The sequence below is a fragment of the Balaenoptera ricei genome, chromosome 19, assembly GCF_028023285.1.
Source record: "Balaenoptera ricei isolate mBalRic1 chromosome 19, mBalRic1.hap2, whole genome shotgun sequence".
NCBI classification, from domain to species: domain Eukaryota; kingdom Metazoa; phylum Chordata; class Mammalia; order Artiodactyla; family Balaenopteridae; genus Balaenoptera; species Balaenoptera ricei.
This window is the reverse complement of record NC_082657.1, coordinates 7,609,798-7,632,162: the sequence shown is the minus strand read 5'-3', so window position 1 is coordinate 7,632,162 and position 22,365 is coordinate 7,609,798. Positions and strand designations below refer to the sequence as shown.

The 22,365-nt window shown below is 50.8% G+C and overlaps 1 protein-coding gene across 1 annotated transcript; it reads left to right on the top strand.

The window, feature by feature from the left end:
• The first annotated feature begins 851 nt into the window (after positions 1 to 851).
• Positions 852 to 22,045, top strand: NUCB1 (nucleobindin 1). Its single transcript, XM_059904321.1, has 13 exons — positions 852 to 1,064; positions 1,453 to 1,589; positions 4,253 to 4,360; positions 7,067 to 7,199; positions 11,423 to 11,526; positions 13,961 to 14,146; positions 14,423 to 14,513; positions 19,310 to 19,368; positions 19,648 to 19,740; positions 19,831 to 19,923; positions 20,265 to 20,435; positions 20,945 to 21,041; positions 21,155 to 22,045. Exons 2-13 carry the CDS (start codon positions 1,464 to 1,466, stop codon positions 21,265 to 21,267), a joined length of 1,374 nt encoding a protein of 457 aa, XP_059760304.1. The 5' UTR covers positions 852 to 1,064; positions 1,453 to 1,463; the 3' UTR covers positions 21,268 to 22,045.
• Positions 22,046 to 22,365: the final 320 nt, after the last annotated feature.

Genomic DNA, 22,365 nt, shown 5'->3' with positions numbered 1-22,365 from the left:
CACCTGATCTTAAGCTTTAAATTTTCCCCTGACCCAGGCAGCCCGAATTCCAGCACCAACACTTGCTAGGGATCCAGCAGCCTGTTTCCAGCTTTCATCACTATCAGGAGCCCAGGAGTCCAGCTCTCTCTTCCCCAAATACCTAACTCTCTCCTTCGCCCAGGCATGAGAACTCAGGACTCTGGATCCCAAACACCCCATCCCCAGTGATCCTAGACCCCCAGCACCCACCTACCTAGGATCCTGGAGACTCCCTCTCCTCCTCTCGTGCCTGGAGAGGCTTTTCACATTCACACCTCAGTTCCTTGCCTCTCTGGCCAATTTCTCAACATACCTGACCCTACCTTTGGGAACCAGTGACGTAATCTCTGGGTCTCTGGGAAGTAAGCAGGGAGGAAAAAGAGGACTTAGAGGGAGGGGGGATTCCCACTGGGACCTGCCCTAAGCCCCTCCCTCCTGGCTCCCCACGTTCCACTTCCAACAAAGCAATGACCCCTGGCCTCTGCTGCAGCCAGGCAACCCTGCTCCAGGGGTTCTGAATTGGAAGAGCATGCAGGTGTTCCTTAAAGGGACCTGACAGAGGCCGCATCGCAGGCTCGCTCTACACCTCTCTCTTATATAGGAAACTTATAACGTGACCTGTGCCAACTACTACCGATCTGTAATTTACAGCCACTTCTAGGAGAGAAAATAAATGGGAAAACTACAACTCCCATGAGGCGAAGAGGCCAAGATGCCCGCGGAAGTTGACTAATTTTCCCCCGGCCCAACAGGGAGTTGTAGTTCTCTTTGAAAGTCTCCGTTCTTTCGCCTAAAAAGCAGGATATGTGGCGTCAAAAGGTAGGACTTCCAAGGAAGGAGGCTCGGCTTTCGAGAAAAGGCCAGCGACTTCGACAAGGGGCGGGGCCGCTAGACAGGGGCCCGAAACCTGGAGCCAGCGTGGACCAATCAGGCTGCTGAGAGCGGATCCTCTGCGGGGAAAGTGGGCGTGGCCTAGGGGGGAAATCGCAGAGAACACACCGGAGGTCCTAACCGAGGAAAACGCCCTCTGCGGTGAAGGAGAGGTAAGGGGCTGTAGGGTCCTGGACTCTTGTGTCCTGGGGAGAAGGGAAGCGGGGCACGAGAGGGCTGGAAAACTGAGTCTCGGTGGAGGACACCGGTACCTCCAGATCCTGGGAAAAGAGGAGGCTGGGGCCCTGGACCTTTGGGCCTGGGAAAAGAGGGGGTCGAGATCCCGGATTCCTAGTCTAAGCGAAGAGGGTGCTGGAAGCCAGGACTCCTGGGTCTGAGGAAGGAAAGGCTGGAGGCTCGGAATCCTGGCTCCCGGGAAACGAGACGCTTTGCGTCTTGATTCTTGGAAGGGGGCAGGGAGCGGCGCCGGGAGTCCAGACTCCTGGGTCCAGGGGAGAAGGCGGCTTGGGACAGACTTATTCCACCTCTCCGCCCCCACAGACCACGCCGCCATGCCTCCCGCTGGGCCCCGTGCAGCCCTCCTTCTCCTGTCACTTCTGCTGCTGCTGCGCGCTATTCTGACCGTGCCCCTGGAGCGGGGGGCGCCCAAGAAGGAGAATCCCGCGACCGAAAGCCCCGTGAGTGGCCCTGCCCTGCTCGCCAGCCAGGTGTTTGCAGTGGTACTACAATTCCCGTGCCCCCGTGGCCCCTGGCTGGCTACGGATGCGGCTTGGAGTTTGCCTGCCATTCTTTGCCGTCCCAGGGTTTTGACGTGGTGGAAAACGTGTGTGTGTGTGTGTGTGTGTGTGTGTGTGTGTGTGTGTGTGTGTGTGTGAGAGAGAGAGAGAGAGAGAGAGAGATTTCTAAGCCCCTGACTTTGAGATATGGAAAATCAGGTCAGATTTTAGATGAAGAATATGCATCACCCCCCCCCCCCACCTAAACCTCTCTGCTCTTTTAAGACGCCCTCCCCTCAAGAAGGACTCTGGAAAAAAAAGAACTACATTTCCCAGTAGCATCTTGAGCATGTGGTGTTAGCTAACTGGGGTGTTCTCACGTCATGGAGCTCATGGGAGTTGTAGTTTAAATTATGATGGGGCACGGTAACTGCTCATGTATTCCAACGTGTGTTTATCGAACACTATGAAACCTTTGGTCTTAGGGAATTTGGAACTTGAAAAGATCCTCAAGGCCAGTGCCCTGATTTGTGGCCCGAATCCTACAGCTCTCACTAGGAATGGACACACCACTGTCTCTGGAACAAATCATCCCATGCTCCTGTATGACAGGTCCCTACCCAGCAAGTGAGGCCTTTGCTCTGTGAAATCTTTGCAGACACAGGAAGGCAGCTTGAGTCCCCTTGCCTTTCATTCATTCCACACATTTCTTGAGCATCTTCTAGGAGCCAGGCACAGTGCTAGAGCAAGCCCCCTGCCCTCACAGACCAGCTTAGTTCGCTGGGAAGACAAACGACAGGGCCCTCTGAGAATGGACACCAGGGGTGATGGTCAGGGAGGAAGGAAGGGTCATTTGAGCTAAGATCTGAAGTGCTGGGAAGAATATTCCAGGCAAAAGGAACAGCCTGGGCAAAGGCTGCGTGGTGGAGGAGAGCACAGAGAGTAGAAGGACTTACAGGAGGCCAGTGTGGCTGAAACAGAGTGAGCGAGGGGGAGATGAGGTCAGAGGAGGAACAGGGGGAGATCCCATGGGACCTTGTGGGCCATGGTGGAGACTTTCTTTATTCTGAGGCTACTAGAGGGTTATAAATGTCCATAACAACAATCATAATAACATTGACAGCTCTTACTAAGTGCCGAGTTAAATATTTAAAGATATTAACTGCTCTAATCCTCACAACAGTCCCTATGAGGTGGGTGCTCACTAACCTTACTTTACAGGTGCGGAAACTGAGGCACAGAGACGTTAAGTAACTTGCCCAAGGACTAAGATTGCCAGACTTAGCTAATAAAGACACAGGACACTCAGTTAAAATTGAGTGGGTTTCAGATAAACAATGAATAATCATTAGTATAATATACTGAAAGTTATTCATTGTTTTATCTGAAATTTAAATTTAACTAGGCATCCTAGCGGTCCTAACAAGGTCACATAGCTAGTAATTGGCAGATTTGGGATTCCAGCCCACTGTGTTTGGCTGAATGATGGCCCCCAAAGATGTCCATGCCCTAATCCCCAGAACCTGTGAATATATGGCAAAAGAGTGTTTGCAGGTATGATTGAGTTAGGTGGAGAAATTATCCTGGCTTATCCAGGTGAGCCCAATGTAATCACAAGGGTTCCATATAAGAGCCAGGCAAGAAAGTCAGGGTCAGAAGTGATGTGATGATGTAAGCAGAGGTCAGAGTGATGCAAGGCCACAAGCCCAGGAGTGTAGGCATCCTCTAGAAGCTGGAAAAGGCAAGAAAGCAGATTGTTCCCTAAAGTCTCCAAAATAAGCTAAGCTCTGCTGAACCATTTTGGACTTCTGACCTCCAGAACTCTAAGAGAATAAATTTTTATTGCTCTAAGCCACTTAGTTTGTGATACTTTGTTACAGCAGCAATAGGCGATTAGTACACCCACAGTGCCATAGCTGGGTGATCTGCTCCCATTTATCACCTATGGTGTGTTCCTCAGCAAATGTAATGATAGCTATAGTAGACTGAGTATCTTCTAAAGACTTACCATGGTGCCAGGCTTTTGTGGGGTTTTTTTGGTGCCAGGCTTTTTATCTCTTACTTTTCACCACAGCTCTGAGAGGTAAGAAATTTATTGCCTATTTTACAAATGGAAGAGTGAGGCCCAGGAAGAGGAAAATGCCAGCCACCTACACGTGGCAGGGCTAGGACCAGGAGCCCAGGGATTTTTGTCTGTCTTGTTTACTTGCTGTGCCCCATAGAACAGTGCCTGGCACATGGTAGGGGCTCGCTGCATGCTTGTTGAATGAATGAATGTACGTTTCACTGCTTTCCAACAAATACCAGTGTGTCCACTCTACGGGCAGTGTTGGGCTGGGTGTTTACCCTTGTGATTTTAATTTCATCTCCACTGCAGACAGACCTGGGAAGAGGTAAGAGCTGTGGCCCGGAGGATCAGGCAATTTGCCTGGGGTGACAGAGCAACCAGAGTCTGCTGGCTCTAGAGCCTTTATCCCATGGTACAGGGCTCCTGCTCAGGGTTGGGGGCTGATCTCTGGGTCCCTCAGCAGGTGCCCAGGGGAGCAGAGCCTGGGTCCTACCTGCAGGGAAGAACCAGAGAGGGACCAGGGCTGAGGCTACTATGTTCATTCTTGTTGCCTCAGGACACAGGCCTGTACTACCACCGGTACCTCCAGGAAGTCATCAACGTGCTGGAGACGGACGGACACTTCCGGGAAAAGCTGCAGGCCGCCAATGCTGAGGACATCAAGGTGAGGCTGGGTGCGAACACACTGGGAGGGCATGCATGCTCAGAGGGCAGAATTCCAGAACGGACCAGGTTCCCTAAAGGGGAACCTTCCAGCCATCACAAAACTGAGACTGGGGAGAAGTCACTTCTCGGGGTCACATAGCTGGGAAGGGATCTGGGGAAGACAGAATGTGTGGTTAAATGTGGATGTGGATGGTACATGCCTCCCAGTATCAGCTCTACCAGCTGTGTGGCCTCCCTTCACTGTGCCTCAGTTTCCCTGTCTGTAAAATGGGGTAATAATAGAACCTGCATCATAGGACTATCTGAGGTAAGACGTGTAAAAGGCATGGATGTGCACAGTGGCCATTCTCAGTAAGCGCAATGTGAGGGCTGGTTCTGCGAGTTCTCAGCATAGTGCTCTCTACACAGGAAGAATTCAAAACACGGGAGATGCTGTCATCACTCACATCACCTCTGACTCTCATGTTAGGCCTCTAGAGGAGCTGTGATTCTCCCCATTTTACAGAGGTGGACACTGAGGCCCTAGTAGCAGTGTTTTTCCTTCCTGGAGGCCTGGGTCTCAATCCCTGGACTGACTGAGCCCAGAGCCCATATCCCACCCCATCCCCCAAGCAGTGTTCCTCGGAAAGGATGCACACACACACACACACACACACACACACACGCCATGAGGAGACAACACTGCCTGCCACCACCCCACCCCACCTAGACTCCCCTCCCCGTTCGGGTGCATGTTGGAACATCCCACCTGGGGGATCCACCCTGAGTGCTCCAAACACCTTGGCCCAGAGGAGGCCCCAGGGCCTGGGACTGATGGGGGGAGGGCAGCCCTGCTCTCCCCAAAACCTCCCAATGGACGGGCATAACTAGAGACTGCTGAGCCCAGCCCATCCCACTGCCCAGCTGAGGAAACGGAGGCCCTAGAGGCCACCCAGCTTGTCCAAGGTCATACAAGTGGGAAATGACATCAGAAACAGTGGCCACGTAGGCAGGCAGGTTCTGGAGTGGGACAGTGGCAGGTTCCAATCCCAGCTCCACCTCACACTCTTCTGTGCAAGTGGTCACACCCCTCTGTTCATTGGTTTCCTTCTCAGAAAACGGGGAGGCTCATGCAGCACTTTCACTGTTGGGGAGAGATGGGGGTGGGGTTGTGTGAATCAGTGATAATCCCCACTTTGAGGCTTTGGTCCAGCCTGTCATCAGCCTTCAGTAAATGTCAGTTGTCCTCGTCACTGGTGGTGATAATCTCAGCCCCATTTTTGAGGTCCAGGGTAGGGAAACAGTGTGCTGGGGGTGCTGGGGTCACGTAGTGCAGTGGTGACAGGACTGGGATTTGAACCCAGGCCCCAGGACTCTCACTCTGGGGAGACATGACCCCACCTGTGTCACCAGGCTGGAAACTGGCCTCCTATCCTCACTGTCTGAGGAACCTTGGGCCAGGGGTTCTCCTCCTGAGCCTCAGTTTGTTCATCTATAAAATGGGGTTGTGGGCAAGATTAGAGGACGGACTCAGTGAGTCCAGTGCAGGACTTGACTCATCGTAGGTGCCTGACTGGTTGAGGTTAACATGACTGGCACTGCAGTCCCTTTGTCCTGCTGCTTCTGCAAAGGCCATGCCCCCTGCAGGCTGGAGAGAGCCAAATGAGTGGCTGAGAAAGCCATCTGAGACAGTGCAGGGTGCTGGGGTAGCCCGGAGGAGGGACCCAGGCCGTCCGACAGTGAGAGAAAGCTTCTAGGGAACGGATTCTCCCGAGTGAGGTTTGAATTCTGAGTGGGAGTGTCTGGTATAAAAGTTGAAACGGGGGGGAGGGGGGAAGGGCGACGTTTCAACAGTAGAACTGTGTGTACCAGTGAAGCATTCTGGTACCTTCAGCTGTCTGCTGGTGGGCTCCTTATAACTGACATAAAGACAGAGGGATGAGGCTGGAGCGGGGACGGCCGGGAGGAGGGGGAGGGATGGGCAGATGCAGGATCTTGCGGGATCTTCAGTGCTGGGCCCAGGGATTCGGTCCTGTGGGCACTGGGGAGCCACGGGGGTGGGGGTCTGTGAGCAGGAGAGGGGTGGGGTCAGCACAATTGAGAAACAGACATAATCCAAAGTGATGATAGAGGTAACTCAGAGAAGGCACCTTGCTCAGCACGTGTGAGTGTGTGTGTGTGTGTGTGTGTGTGTGTGTGTGTGTATGTGGTGGCATCAAGGGGGTTGTCGGGGATTCTTCCAAGGGAGGTGCCGTCTGCTTTGAGTTTATTTTGCTTGTTTGTTTTAATTTTATTGAGATATAGTTGGTTTACAATGTTGTGTTAATTTCTTCTGTACAGCAAAGTGACTCAGTTATACATATATGTATTCTTTTTCATATTCTTTTCCATTACGGTTCATCACAGGATATTGAATAGAGTTCCCTGTGCTATACAGTATGTTTTGAGTTTTGAAGGACTGCAAGGATCTGGTTAGGCTTGGAAAGCAGTGGCAGGGAGAATCCCAGGCAGAGGGACCAGCATGTGTAAAGGCCTAGAGGTGGGAAAGAGCCGTGAGCCGTGAGTGTGATTTGATGAGTGACGGGAAATAAGAAGGGCCTCCAGTGCCAGGCTGAGGGGCTGGAATCTTGTCTCGGGGCCTCTGGGGAACCCCGGGAGGCATCAGAAAGCTGGTAGAAGGCTCCAGAGAGGGCAGCCTGATTTGTGTCCCCTCTCCCCCGGGCAGAGCGGGAAGCTGAGCCGGGAGCTGGACTTCGTCAGCCACCATGTCCGCACCAAACTGGATGAACTCAAGCGGCAGGAGGTGTCGAGGCTGCGGATGCTGCTCAAGGCCAAGATGGACGCCCAGCAGGAGCCCAGTAAGCAGGCCAGTGGGGTGGGCAGGGCCGGTGGGGTGGGTGGAGCTGGCGACGTTGGGGGTCACGGGGCAGCCTCCCTCCCCGGCCTCCAGGTGATTTTGGCAGGTGGAGCCAACTGGGGCCTCATTCTCTCCACCCCTGTAAAATCCGCATGGAAGATTGATCGAGTTTTCTTCCTAGCACAATCTACTATTAACATTACTCGGGAGATGTTAGTAATCTTAGTTGCTCGGGTGGTTTTTGATTTGTTTTTAATTTTTATTTTAACAAATCAGGGTCATTTAAAATTTTGATGTTACTTCAAACTTACAGAAAAGTTGCAAGAATACTACCAAAAACTCCCAAATACCCTTAGCCCAGATTCTGTAGTTGTTAACGTTTGCTCCATTTATCTGTGGTTCACATTTGTGAGTTCCTTGCAGACACCGTATTCCTTTATGCCTAAATATTTCAGTGTGATTTTTCTCAGAACAACAATGTTCTACAATACTATAGTACCGTGATCAAAGTCAGGAAGTTCAACAGGTTACACTGTATTTTTCCTTGCTTACTTATTCTTTCTCTCCCACACTAGAATGATTCTAATTTCCTGGCATTTATATGTGAGGCTATATTTTATAGTCTAATTGTATGGCTAAAAAAGAAAAACAAAGAAAGAAAAGAAAAAAAAAAGTGCCTGGAAGAGGGAGATTTGAGTGGATTTAAATTCCAAGATCCCACCTTATTTCTAACATTCCTAGATATAGTTTCTTGGAGCATGCGTCTGGACCATGCTATTTCTTTTAAATGACTTTACTGAGATATGATTCATATACCAAACAATATACCCATTTGAGGTGTACAGTTCAGTGATTAGTATATTCACAGGTATGTGCAACCATCATCAAAGTCAATTTTAGAACACTTTTATCACTCCAAAAAGAATCACTAGACCATGTAACTATCACCCCTCTATTCCCCCACCCCACCCCTGGCAGCCTACTTTCTGTCTCTATAAATTTGCCTATTATGGACATTTCGTATAAATGGAATCATACGATAAGTGATCTTTTGTGTCTGGCTTCTTCTAGTGTAATATTTTCAAGGTTCATCCACACTGTAGCGTGTATCACTGCTTTATTCCTTTTTAGGGCCAAGTAATATTCCCTTGTCTGGATCTACCGTATTTAGTTTGTCCTTTCATCCATTGATGGATATGCGTTTCTTGCATCCATTGGCTACAATGGACCATGCTATTTTACTCATTGTAGCTTTGTGGGATATTCTGGTACTGCCGGGGCACCTTTTGGCTCATCACTAAGTGTAAGAACAAGCCCACTTTATTGAGATTTACCTCCAGCTTCTTCTTTCATCTCCTGACACCCTTGAGGCTCCCGTGTTACAGATGGGGACCCTGAACGTTGGTAGATGGTGTTAAGGGTCAGTAAGAGAGCTGAGCTTTGTTTTCATTCCTATCTGATGCCTCTTATCCATTGATCAAATATGTCTTGAGTTCTACTCTGTGCCAGGCACTGAGTGGGGTGCTGGGGCTCTAAGGTGACCAGACGGGCATGGTCTCCAGCCTCCTTCTGCATAACCATCCACGCTTTCTCTGTCTTGCTGTTTTAATTACTACAGTTTCAGAGTCTGACTTGATCTCTGGTAAACTGGATGTTCCCTTGTCATGAATGAGAAAAAATCCCTCCCATCAATTGGTTGCTTATTACATCCCATACGCTAAGCTATGTACTTCAACTTTTGTCCCTTCAACAACTCAGGAATCTCCAGAATCTGACTACTCTCCACGTCCATTGCTGTCACTGGGACTTGGATCAGCGCAGTCTCCTCCTCCCTGGGCACCCTGCCACCGCCCTTGCTTTTCCCACTATTTGTTCTATTTCCCGTGGAACAGCCGTTCTTAACAGAATCCTGTTAATATCTGGATTCATTTCCTGTGGCCACTGTAACAAATCAGCAACAACTTAGTGGCTTAAAACAACACACATTTATTCTCTTTACCTATTGGAGATCAGAAATCCAAAATCAGTTTCACTGGGCCAAAGTCAAGGTGTCAGCAGGGCTCTGCTAGTTCTGGAGGTGCTATGGGGGGAAATCTGTTTCCTTGCCTTTTCCAGCTTCCAAAGCTTCATTCCTAGGCTGGGAACCTCTTCAAATCCAGCAGCGTAGCGTTTTTCTCCAGTCATCACATGGCATTCTTCTGTAGTCAGATCTCCTGCTGCTTCTCTCTTACAAGGATTACATTTAGCCGCCTTCCCCAGTTAATCCAGGATCATCTCCCCATCACCAGATCCTTAATTTGATCACATCTGCAAAGTCCCTTTTGCCCCATGAGATCACATATTCACAGGTTCCAGGGATTCAGATGTGGACATCCTGGTGGGGGCCTTTATTCAGCCTAGCACAGCACCCCGTTCGAGTCCTGTGCCTCTTGTGCTCAGAACCAGCCACGGCTCCCCAGTGCCCTCAGGATCAAGTCCACACTCCTTGCTAGTTGGAGGCCAAGCTGAGCCCTGCCACGCCCGTCCCAGCCCCTCCCTTCACATGTGTGCCCTCTCACCCGACCCTCTGGCATCAACATTTTTAGTACGGAGGGTAACACATCTTTCTCACCTTGGGACTTTTGCCTGTGACATTCTTTATCGGGGCTCTTGGCATGGCCAATGGAGCTTTGGTCTCAGCCCAGATGTCACCTCCCTCGTCCTGCCCTGACCATCCTGCGTGAAGAATCCTCCATTTGTTTGAGTCCTTTGTGGTCGTGTGTTTGTCCCTTACTCACCTGTTCTCCATCTTGACCGGGTGCTCCAGGGGACAGATGCCGTCACCGTCTGGTTCCTGCTGTGTCCGCAGTGCTAGCCACAGGGTCGGGCCCAGAGTACGGCTCAACACATATCTGTGGCATGAATAACGAATTATGAGACTTGATCTGTGCCTGTCTCCTGGGTCTGTCCCTCCTCTGGGCTCACCCAGGCCCAGAGCTGCCGCCACTACAGCCTGAGTCACCTGGATTCCAGCTGCCTGTGTGTGTCCCTTTCACCCCCACCAGCCCAGGAGCCGCTGGAGGCGCAGGCCCGGGTCTGATTCACATGGGGGCCCCCAGGAGGCCTCTCAGGATGTGTGTCCAGTGAATGAGTGGGTGCCAAGTGTGTCCTGCTCTCTCCCTCTCTGCCGGGAAACTCTCGTACAAGGAGGCTGCACTGCTTTGCTAGGGCTTCTGTAACAAAGTACCGCAGACCGGGTGGCTTAAACAATAGGCATTGATTGTCTCACAGTTCTGGAAGCCAGAAGTCAAAAATCAAGGTGTCAGCAGGGGGTGGTTCCTTCTGAGGGCTGTGCCGGAGAATCTGTTCTGGGTCTTTCTCTTTGATTTGGAGATGGCCACACACACACACCCCCGCCCCCGCCATGTCTGTTCACACTGTCTTCCCTCTGTGTGTGTCTCTGTGTCCAAATTTTCTCTTTTTATAAGGACTCCTGTCATATGGGATTAGGGCTCATCCTCATGACCTCATTTTAACTTGATCACCTCTGTAAAGCCCCTCTCTCCAAATAAGGTCACATTCTGAGATACTGGGGGCTATCAACCTCCCTGTGAATTTGGGGGCACGCAGTTCAACCCATAACAGAATTAAGTGTCATGTGCTCTGGAGCCCAACTAATCCTCACTCTGCCTCTTCCTAGATGGTGACCTAAACGTCACTTCCCCTCTCTGGGCCTCAGTTTTTGCATCCATAAAATGGGATAATTACAGAACCTATGTGAGATTTTTGTGAAAAGTAAATGCATTAATATATTTAATATGTTTAGAGCAGGGCCTGGCACATAGTACATGTTTGATACATGTTGGTTATCATCATGGTTATTATTATTTTCAGCATCAGACTCAGTTGTGGCATCACCTCCTCCAGGAAGCCCTCCCTGATTGCTCCAGGCTCATTCAAGCCATCCTCTGTGGGCTTCTCCTGTGCCCTCTGTGACCTCCTTTAGAGCACATCCAGCCCAGGATAGTTTTTGTTTGTTTGATTTTTGTTTGTTTTTTTGCCGTGCTACGCGGCTTGTGGGATCTTAGTTTCCCAACCAGGGATCGAATCAGGGCCCCTGGCAGTGGAAGCCTAACCACTGGACTGCCAGGGAATTCCCACAGGATAGGGATTTTGAAAGAAAGAACGTTCCATGAGTTGTTCATCCCCGCCCCCAACACACACCCCGTCTTCCCTCTCATCCAGATGTACAGTTGGATCACCTGAGCCTCCTGAAGCAGTTTGAACACCTGGACCCTCAGAATCAGCACACATTCGAGGCCCGGGACCTGGAGCTGCTGATCCAGACAGTAGGTTGAGGGGGACCAGGGGGCAGAGGACTGAGGGAAGCTTTGTAGAGGGGGAGAAGGGAGCAGAGGCTGGGATGTGAGCCCACTCACCCCTGCCTGGTGTTCTCTGAGGCCAGCGGCTGCAGAAGGGCTGGTTGTGCCTAAAAACCTTCCCCAGGTTCTCTACAGGAAAGCGGAGTTGTGTGCATGTGTGTCGGGGTCGGGGGGTTGGCTCCACTCACACCTGGATTCAAATCCCTCCCCTATGACTGGGGGCAGGAATTCCCTCTGTGTCCTTGCTGTAGGCAGAATAATAGCCCCTCAAAAGACGTCACATGCTGTCTGCGGAACCTCTGGCTCTGTGACCTGATGTGGCAAAACGGACTTTGCAGTTGTGATTAAGCTGAGGAGCTTGAGATGGGGGGGATGAGCCTGGGTTATCCAGGTGGGCCCTAAGTGTCATCACAAGGGTCCTTGTAAGAGGGATGCAGGGAGTTCCCTGGTGGCCTAGTGGTTAGGATTCTGGGCTTTCACTGCCAAGGCCCAGGTTCAATCCCTGGTTGGGGAACTGAGATCCCGCAAGCCATGTGGTACGGCCAAAGAAATTAAAAAATAACATAACATAACATAAAATTAAAAAGAGGGAAGCAGAGGGAGCTCTGACTACAGTAGAGGGTGGCAGTGTGACGACCAAAGCAAGATGGCTCTGCTGCTGGCTTTGAAGATGGATGGAGGGGCCACAGGCACGTATGCAGCTCTAGAAACTGGAAAAGGCAAAGAAGAGGGTTCTCTCCTAGAGTCTCCGGAAGGAGCACGGCTCTGCCAACACTCTAATTGCAGCCCAGTGAAACTGATTTCAGACCCTGGCCTCCGTGCTGTAAGATGATAAGTGTGTGTTAAGCCACGATAAATAATAATTTGTTAGAGCAGCACAGGAACAAATGTGGTCTTTGTGTGAGAAGTAGGATCTACAGCCCTGCCTCGTGGGGAAGGCCAAGTTCGGGGTTGGGGAGTGGCAGGGGATGCTCAGGTCTGCCCCTGCCTCTTCCCTGCTCACAGCCCTTCTGTAGCTCCCCAGCACCCCCAGGACAGAACCTACGTCTCTGCCTGACTTGAGCCTCAGCCTGCTTTTCTGGCTGACTGGAGCTCCATCTAGTGGCCATGAAGATAATAGCAGCCATTTGATTGAGTCCATGCCTGACCTTCGTCCCCAAGAGATGGTTCTGCCGCTTATTTCCAGAACATTCCAGAAACTGTCCGCTTTCCTGCAGCCGCTCTGTCATTCTCTTGGTCTCAACCCCAGAGATGGGCTCCTTGCTTCTGCCTTCCACACTCAACAGCAGGGTTTCTCAGCTCGGCACTCTTGACACTTGGGGCTGGATAATTCTTTGTTCTGGGGGCTGTTTGTGCATTGTGTGATGTTTAGCAGCATCCCTGGCCTCTACCCTCTAGATGCCAGTAGACCTCCCCTAGTTGTGACAACCAACAATATCTTCAAACATTGACTGCTGTCCCCTGGGGACCGCAGTCACCCCAGGTTGAGAACCTCCGTCTGTTCCCCACACAAGAGCTGTATTGGTTTTCTATTGCTGCCATATAACAAATTACCACAGACTCAGTGGCTTAAGACAACAGAAAGCTATCCTCTAACAGTTCTGGAGGCCAGAAGTTGAAAATCTGTATCACTGGGCCAAAACCAAGGTTTCCTTAGAGGCATCTGCTTCTTGCCTCTTCCAGCTTCTGGGGGTTGCCAGCATTCCTCGGCTTGTAGACACATCACTCCAGTCTCTGCCTCCACCATCACATGGCATTCTCCCTGTGTCTCTCTGTAGCCTTCTTGTAAAGACACTAGTCATTAGAATTAGGGCCCACCCTAATCCAGTAGGACCTCATCTTAACTAATTACATCTGCAAAGATCCTGTTTCCAAGTAAAGTCACATTCTGAGGTTCTGGGTGCACATGAATTCTGGGGGGACCCTATACAACCCTATATAGTATTGTTATCACCATTTTCCAGAGGCAGAAACTGAGGCACAGAGAGAATGAGTAACTTGCCCAAGGTCACACAGCTAGCGGGATTTGTTCACATGGCAGAGCCTAGATTTGAACCCTTGGCAGAATAATTAGAGACCTCATGTTGTTTACCCCCTAGCTGTACTGCTTTCCATATTAAGTCACCTCATGTGCTGTTCCTTATTATTTATTCCTCCAAGATCTTGAGATTGTGGAGGACTTGAAAGAAGTGAGTTAAAGTTGCTATTGTGTAACCATCCTCGTCTTTTGACCGAAGAGGAGGGGAGGCTATGTATTATGGGACAAAAGTGACATCGGGACATAAGACCCAGCACACGTGGAAGTTGGGCCAGGTTCAGAGCCAAAGGCCTGGCATTCGGAGGTTGGAATTAGGGGCTGGGCATAGAAGTGAGGTGAGAGTGACCGTCTGCCTTTCCCCAGGCCACCCGGGACCTTGCCCAATACGACGCAGCCCATCATGAAGAGTTCAAACGCTACGAGATGCTCAAGGAACACGAGAGACGCCGTTATCTGGAGTCCCTGGGAGAGGAGCAGCGAAAGGAGGCAGAGAGGAAGCTGGAAGAGCAACAGCGCCGGCACCGAGAACACCCCAAAGTCAATGTGCCTGTAAGGACCCCCATTCATGCCTAACCCCCCCCCCCCCGCCACCATGTCCAACTTTCCAAGCTCCACAAGAAAGTAGCCGAAAAACTACAACTCCCAGCAGACATTGAGGCAAAAGGCCCCTTTTAATGTACCCAGCTATCTCCAGGGGCTGCTGGGAGTTGTAGTTTTCTTGCTTGAGGGCAATGACATTTGAGGGATGGGGGTAAAGGGTTCTCTAGCTTTATCCTATGGGACCCAGACCTCTTGCTCATGAGCCCCCGGCTCTCCCTTCCACAGGGCAGCCAAGCCCAGTTGAAGGAGGTGTGGGAGGAACTGGATGGATTGGACCCCAACAGGTTTAACCCCAAGACCTTCTTCATACTGCATGGTAAGGTGGGGAGGGAGTCCCAACACCCAGGCTAACGCTGAGGCTCTGACCTTTCTGGGGCCTGAATGCTAAGAAGGGGTCTCCCTCACTCACGGGGCTTAGGGAGGCCAAAGAGGTCTGAGCCCCTCTCCCCTGGTGGTCTAGAAGGCCCTATCCCTCCCTGTTGTTGGGAATAGGATCTTCCATGGAAGAGCTGGTCCTTTTTTCTGGGATACACCAGGCCTCTGGGTTCTAAGGACTGACTGGTGTCCTTAACTGAGCAAACCAGGTTTGGCTAGGCCTGGGCCCCCCTCCCATGGCAGCCCAGAAGCCCCAGTCCCTTCTGGGGGCCCTATCGCTAAGCAGGGGCTGCTCCCTAGTAACCAGGCCTCCAGGGACTCGGGAAGCCCCTTCTCCATGGTGATTCAGGGGCACGGTCCCCTTCATTTTCGTCCTGTCTGGAAACATCACCTCTATGTCCAGCCTCTAATTCCAATCTCCAAATGCCAGGCGTTTGGCTCTGAATCTGGGTCTTATGTCCTGATGTCACTACTTTTTTTTTTTTGCACCGTGCAGCTTTCAGGAGCTTAGTTCCCCGACCAGGGACTGAACCGGGGCCCTCGGCAGTGAAAGTGCGGAGTCCTAACCGCTGGATCACCAGGGAATTCCCCTGATACCACTTTTTGCCAGGCCCCCTCAGGTGTGCCCAGGAACCCGAACCAAATGCTATAGCCTGTCACCAGAGCTTAGCAGGGTCTGATTCATTCATTCAGCAAATGTTTACTAAGAGACCTCTAAGGACCAAGCTTCACGGAGACCCTGTGTATACAGCTGTGAACAAAAGAAAGTCCTCCTGGCATCACAGAGCCAGGGATCAGGCAAACAGATAATTCTGTATTTCAGTGAATCTAAGTGACCATGGAACATAAGATGAACACTTGAACACTTGAATTTTACATAAACCGCCCATTAAACTAACACACCATCGATGATAAGATACCTCCCAATTTTACGGTTGATAAAATATGGGGAGAAAAAAAGTGCATCTTAGAATCAGTGAAGTAGGTTCTATAGTAGATGATCAGGTAGTCACATTACCATGGAAAGCAAGACAGCGGGATTAAAGGTCTAGAATGATGATTTTAGATAGCCTGGTCTGGAAAGATTTTTGCCAGACCAGCACTGTCCAATAGAAATTCCTATGCTGATGGAAGTGTTCTGCAGCTGTGTTGTCCAATATCGCAGCCACCAGCCCCATTTGGCTTTTTTTTTTTTCTTTTTCTTTTTCTTTTTTGGCTGTACAGCATGGCATGTGGGATCTTAGTTCCCCGACCAGGGATTGAACCTGTGCCCCCTGCAGTGGAAGAGCGGAGTCCTAACCAGTGGACCGCCAGGGAAGTCCCTTTTTTTTTTTTTTTAAACAAATGAGACAATTTATTAACCCAGCATTATTTGTTCTTTCTTTATAAATTAATTTTTATTGGAGTATAGTTGATTTACAGTGTTGTGTTAGTTTCTGCTATACAGCAAAGTGAATCAGTTATGCATATACATATATCCAGTCTTTTTTAGATTTTTTTCCCATATGGGTCATTATAGAGTATTGAGTAGAGTTCCCTGTGCTATACAGTAGGTTCTTATTAGTTCCCATGTGGCTATTATTATTAATTAAGCACTTGAAATGTGGGTTTTACAACTAAGAAATTGAATTTTTTTTAATCAATTAAATTTTTTTTAAGTTTATTTATTTATTTTTGGCTGCGTTGGGTCTTCATTGCTGCGTGCGCACTTTCTCTAGTTGCATCGAGCAGGGGCTACTCTATGTTGCAGGGCGCGGACTTCTCATTGCGGTGGCTTCTCTTGTTGCGGAGCATGGGCTCTAGACATGTGGGCTTCAGTAGTTGTAGCACGCGGACTCAGTAGTTGTGGTGCACGGGCTTAGTTGCTCCGCAGCATGTGGCATCTTCCCGCACCAGGACTCGAACCCATGTCCCCTGCATTGGCAGGCAGATTCTTAACGGCTGCACCACCAGGGAAGCCCCTGATCAATTAAATTTTTAAAAATTTGTAATTGTGGTAAAATACACTTGACATAAAATCTACCATCTTAACCATTTTTAAGTGTACATATCAATACTGTTAAGCATACTCACATTATCGTGCAACAGTCTTTTCATCCTTGCAAAACTGAAACTCTGTATTAATCATCAACTCCCCATGACCCCTCCCACATCCCCTGGTAACTTCTGTTCTCTTCTGTCTATGAATTTGACTCTTCTAGCTACCTCATATAAGTGGAATTGTACAATATTTGTCTTTTTTGTGACTGGCTTATTTTACTTAGCATAATGTCAAGAAAATGAATCTTTCATTGTATTTGATTGTTACTCATTTAAATTTCATTTGCCCCATGTGGCTAGTGGCCGCTGGATTGGACAGCACCGCTCGAGAGAGATGACATTTGAACCAATACCTCAGTGAAGTGAGGGGGTGAGCCTCGAAGATATTTGTCTAGATGGGGGGGCATAGCAAGCACACGCAGGGGAGAATGAACTTGGTGGGTTTCCAAGGTCACTGGAGCCGAATGCTTGAAGAGAAGAATGATAAGAAAGGGAATTCCTGGGGGGTGTGGGATGAATTGGGAGATTGGGATTGACATATATACACTATTGATACTATGTATAAAGTAGATAACTAATGAGAACCTACTGTACAGCACAGGGAACTCTACTCAGTGCTCTGTGGTGACCTAAATGGGAAGGAAATCCAGTAAAGGGGATATATGTATACGTATAGCTGATTCGCTTTGCTGTACAGTAGAAACTAACACAATAGTGTAAAGCAACTATACTCCAAAAAAAACAAAGAACTCATAAATAAAAATTACCGGACTTCCCTGGTGACGCAGTTGTTAAGAGTCTGCCTGCCAATGCAGGGGACACAGGTTCAAGCCCTGGTCCGGGAAGATCCCACATGCCGCGGAGCAACTAAGCCCATGCACCACAACTACTGAGCCTGTGCTCTAGAGCCTGTGAGCCACAACTACTAAAGCCCGCGTGCCTAGAGCCCATGCTCCGCAACAGGAGAAGCCACCACAATGAGAAGCCCATGCACTGCAACAAAGAGTAGCCCCCACTCGCCACAACTAGAGAAAACCCGCGCACAGCAACGAAGGCCCAACGCAGCCAAAAATAAATAAATAAATAAATTTATTTTAAAAAAATTACCAATTTAACCATCGTTAAGTGTAAAAAAAAAGAAGAAAAAGGAATTTCCCTGGCGGTCCAGTGGTTAGCACTCTGCACTTTCACTGCCGAGGGCGCGGGTTCAATCTCTGGTCAGGGAACTAAGATCCCACAAACGCAGCCAAAAACAAAAAAGAAGAACGATAAGAAAGACTGCTAGGGAGGTGACAGCCACCCTACAGCCAGGGTAAGGAATTTGGATTTTATTCTGTCTTGGGTGAGACACAGCAAAAGTATTTTGAGCAGAGGAACTGACCCCATCTGCTTTAAGCGTTGGCAGGATCCATCTAGGTGCTGTGTTGAGGACAGGCTGTAGGGGCCAGGGCCAAAGCCAGGACCCTAGTTAGGAGGCATGAGATGGAGATGCTGGTGACTGGACCATGGAAGTAGGGAAGAGTGGTCAGATTCTGGATTTGTCTTGAAGGTCAAGCTGGTAGGACTTGAGGATGGACTTGATGAGGATTGTAATGGAACAAGAGAGTCAAGGGTGACTCCGAGGTATTTGGCCTGAGCAACTGGAAGGATGGAGAGAGAAGGGCAAGCATGTTTGGCAGGGAAGATTGGGAACTGGGTCTATCCATGTCAAGCTAGAGATGTCTATTAGACATTTATGTGGAGATGGAGAGTAGGCAGTTGGGTATTCAGGTGTGGAGGCAGCTTGTGGATGGCATTAAAGATGAGGGACTGAAGGAACCCATCTAAGGAAGTCTTGCCAGTAGAACTCTTTCTGTAATGATGTTCTCTGCTACCCAATATGGCGGCCACCAGCCATATGTGGCTATTGAGTGCTTGCCATGTAGCAAGTAGGACTGATAAACTGAAAATTTAATCTTATTTAATATTAATCAATTTAAATTTTAAACAGCCCATGTGGTTAGTGGCAACCATATTGGACAGATCTGAATATGTGATAGGGAAGAAGTCATTGTCCCCTGTCCCCTACATCACCCGTAGAGGTCAGGAAGAGGACAGGGCCAGTGAAGGAAAATTAGGGCAGCTGGAGAGGAGAGGATGATATTCTGAGAGCCAAAGGCAGAAAGTCAAGTAAGGTGCAGGCTGAAGATTAACCACTGGATTCGCAAGGTCAGGGTTCCTGGCTACCTCCCTGGGACCAGTGTGGGTGCTGATCTGAGTGAACAGAGGAGGCGAAGGCAGTGAGCCAGGTGCATGTGGCGGAGGAGTCTGATTGGCAGGGAGAGGATTTTTTGGTGATCAGAGTCAGCCCTGGGCTGGTTCTCTGGGAGATGCCCCTGACACCCCTGTATGCTGGGCAAAGGGCTGATCCTGTGCCCAGATCACTGGGAGCTAGAGATCAAATCATTCTGCATGACAGTGGGCCCAAGAATGGTCCCAATGGAGTCTCAGGACCCTGGTAGGGAAAGGGCTGTCTTAGCAATGGGCCAATGGGCGCTGAAGCCTGAAGGCCACCATCCGACTGTCGGAGACCCGTTGTTACCTATCCTCTGAGAACAGACCTCGCATCAGCCCAGAATTCCTTCTCCAACAGGTCACTTAGGAACTTGACCCACTCCGTCTTCAGTCCCCCAAGACACCTTGTTGTCTCTTCCTCAGATATCAACAGTGATGGTGTCCTGGATGAGCAGGAGCTGGAGGCCCTCTTCACCAAGGAGGTGAGTATCTTGGAAGCCATGGGCGCAGAGGATGCCCAGGTCAGCGACGTGTCCCCTCGGGATCCTAGTAGTCCCCTCAGGTCCCCCTGGATGTGAGTTCAGGGGGGAAACTACAACTCCCAGCAGCCCCTGAGGCAAAAAGAGGCTGCCAGGAGTGGCAGGGTGTCCCAAGGACTGATGGGAGTTGAAGTTGTCTGTGTGTGTTAGGAGGTGGGGTAGCCTGGGAAGGAGCTTGCCCTGGACCTCTCAGTACATCCTGCTTTTTGCTTGACCCTGCAGCTGGAGAAGGTGTATGACCCAAAGAATGAGGAAGATGACATGCGGGAGATGGAGGAGGAGCGGCTGCGCATGCGGGAGCACGTGATGAAGAACGTGAGAGGAGGGACCCGGGCCGCGGGTGAGGGTGGGGGCAGGGGTGGAGGGAGGTCCAGCTCTGTTGCTTACCCTTACCTGGCTCCCCAGGTGGACACCAACCAGGACCGCCTCGTGACCCTGGAGGAGTTCCTTGTATCCACGCAGAGGAAGGAGTTCGGGGACACCGGGGAGGGCTGGGAGGTGAGGACACGGAAGATGCTCTGGATCCTGACTGTATCTCTCTCTCCCAGACCTAACCCTTCTTTCAGGGTCTCTGGCCGCTTCTCTTTCTCTCTGGGTCTCTGACCTCCAAGCCCCCCAGCTCTCTGTCCCCCCAGCCTCCTGGGTCGTTGTCTCCCCCCCCTCTGGGTCCCTGTTCTCCCACTGCTCCACTCTGGGTCTTTATCTCCCTTCCCACCTCCCACTCAGGTCTCTCCATCCACACGCATGGCCGAGGCCTCCCAGCCTTCCCTGAACCTCCTCCATTAGCGGGGCCAGGGCTAGAGTCACCCTGCTGATGGCCCCCGTTCTCACCCCGGCAGACAGTGGAGATGCACCCTGCCTACACGGAGGACGAGCTGAGGCGTTTTGAGGAGGAGCTGGCTGCCCGTGAGGCAGAGCTCAATGCCAAGGCCCAGCGCCTCAGCCAGGAAACCGAGGCTCTGGGGCGCTCCCAGGGCCGCCTGGAGGCCCAGAAGAGAGAGCTGCAGCAGGTGACTGGCCAGGGAAGGGGGTCCATCCTCTGAGTCCCTGGTGACCCTTGTCCTAGTGTGTCCAGAAGTGCGGAAGGCTTGCAGCCACTGTGTTAATCACAGTGTAAAGCAACTATACTCCAAAAAAAAAAAAAAAACAAACTCAGAAATAAAAATTCCCGGACTTGGGTAGATCCTTGGGTAGCAGCTGCCATCTTGAGTAAGGGCAGACGTTGTCCCCATCCCTGGCTGCTCTGTGGCTGCCATGTTGGATAAGGGCAGTGAGGTTGTAAGCAGGAGAGAGGGGAAAGGCCGAGGAGGGAGGAGGAGGCTTCCCTGTCCCAAGGTGTGACCCAAGCCATGACCAGGGAGGGAGAACTGGATCTTTAACTAGTATTAAGCCCAACTCTCAATGAGGGAGAAAAACTGAGGCCCATGGAGAAGGGACTGGTCCATGACCACTTAGCAGGTTGCCATGGAGACTCAACATCATACCCTCTTGCCTCTGTGATCTCCCCCACCCCCTGCAGGCCGTTCTGCAAATGGAACAGAGGAAACAGCAGCAGCAAGTCCACAACAACCCAGCACCCGGCCCCGAGGGACAGCTCAAGTTCCACCCAGACACAGGTGCTGGCCCCTGGGCCCAGGGGGCAGGGAAGGAGCTGGGGGCCCAGACTCCTGGGTCTGAGGGAGGAGGGGCTGGTACGTCTAGTGCTACCATTTTCTTCCTCCATTTCCAGATGATGCACCTGTCCCGGCTCCAGCTGGTGACCAGAAGGATGTGGATCCTTCAGAAAAGAAAGTTCCAGAACAGACCCCCGAGCTGCCCCAGCTGGAGTCACAGCACCTGTGATCCTTCCGGGACCCCAGTACTCTGAGTTCCTACTGAAGCTGATGGGAGGGGGATGAGGTGTCACAATCAACCTCCTTTGGGGGCCTGGCAACACCTGTGGCCTGCTGGGTGGGGTGGGGTGCGGGGACAGGATGGCACTTTCCATATTGCTGCCCAAGCCCTGTATCTGCTGCCTCAGCTTCCACAGCCTTCTGTGGTCCCTTCTTTCTGTCCCCCTCCGAGGCACCTGCCTTCGCTTGTCCAGTCAAGTGCTCACTGGCTCAGCCTACCTTAGGGAAGCCCCCTCCCTTCCAAAAGGGTCTGCTCCATGCCTGCCTTTCTAGTTGGTTTGGCCTCAATGCCCAGGTTGTGGCCACTCTGGCATCCTGCATCCCCACAGCTACTGGAATCCTGCCTGCTGCTCTGGGCCCAGCTTCTGTTGGTTTATGGGGCTTGGGTGGTCCCTTAAGACCTTTCTCTACCTTTTGTGGGACCAGCGATGCCTCAAAAACAGTGTCTCCCCCACGGCTGGGTGTGAGGGCCAGAAGAGTCCTCAGCATAGCTGATCACCTCTCATACCAGGAGCCCTGACTCTCCTGACCACTGGCTTCCAGCCACCTCAGCCTCCTCCCTGACATCTTGGCCCCTAGCCCCTTCCCCACACAACCCCAGAAGGGTCACAGAGCTGACTCCACCCCAGGATCAGGTTCCAGCCCCTCAGCCTTTCTGGCCTTATCTCACATGGCTCCCTGCCCTGCTCTGTACTCTGGTTCCAACCAAATACACCTTCTGGAACAAATCCATGCATCTGTTTCTTTGTAAATCCTTTTCCTTCTGAAACTTCATCCATGCTTCACCTGCCAAGTCCTCCTCATTGTTTAAGAATCAATTCAAGCATCATTTCTGAGAGGCTCTGTCCTGGCATCTTTGTCCTCTCCTGATGGGTCCACTGCCTACACACACGCACACACACACACGCACCTTCAGTAGGATCCCTTCAGCCACAAGGACAGAAAACCCAAACCTAGGCTTAAACAATAAAGAAAAATGTATTATTGCCCAAAACAAGAAGTCCCAAGGTAGGGTGACTCCAAAGCCTTCAGGGAACCAGGTTCTCCC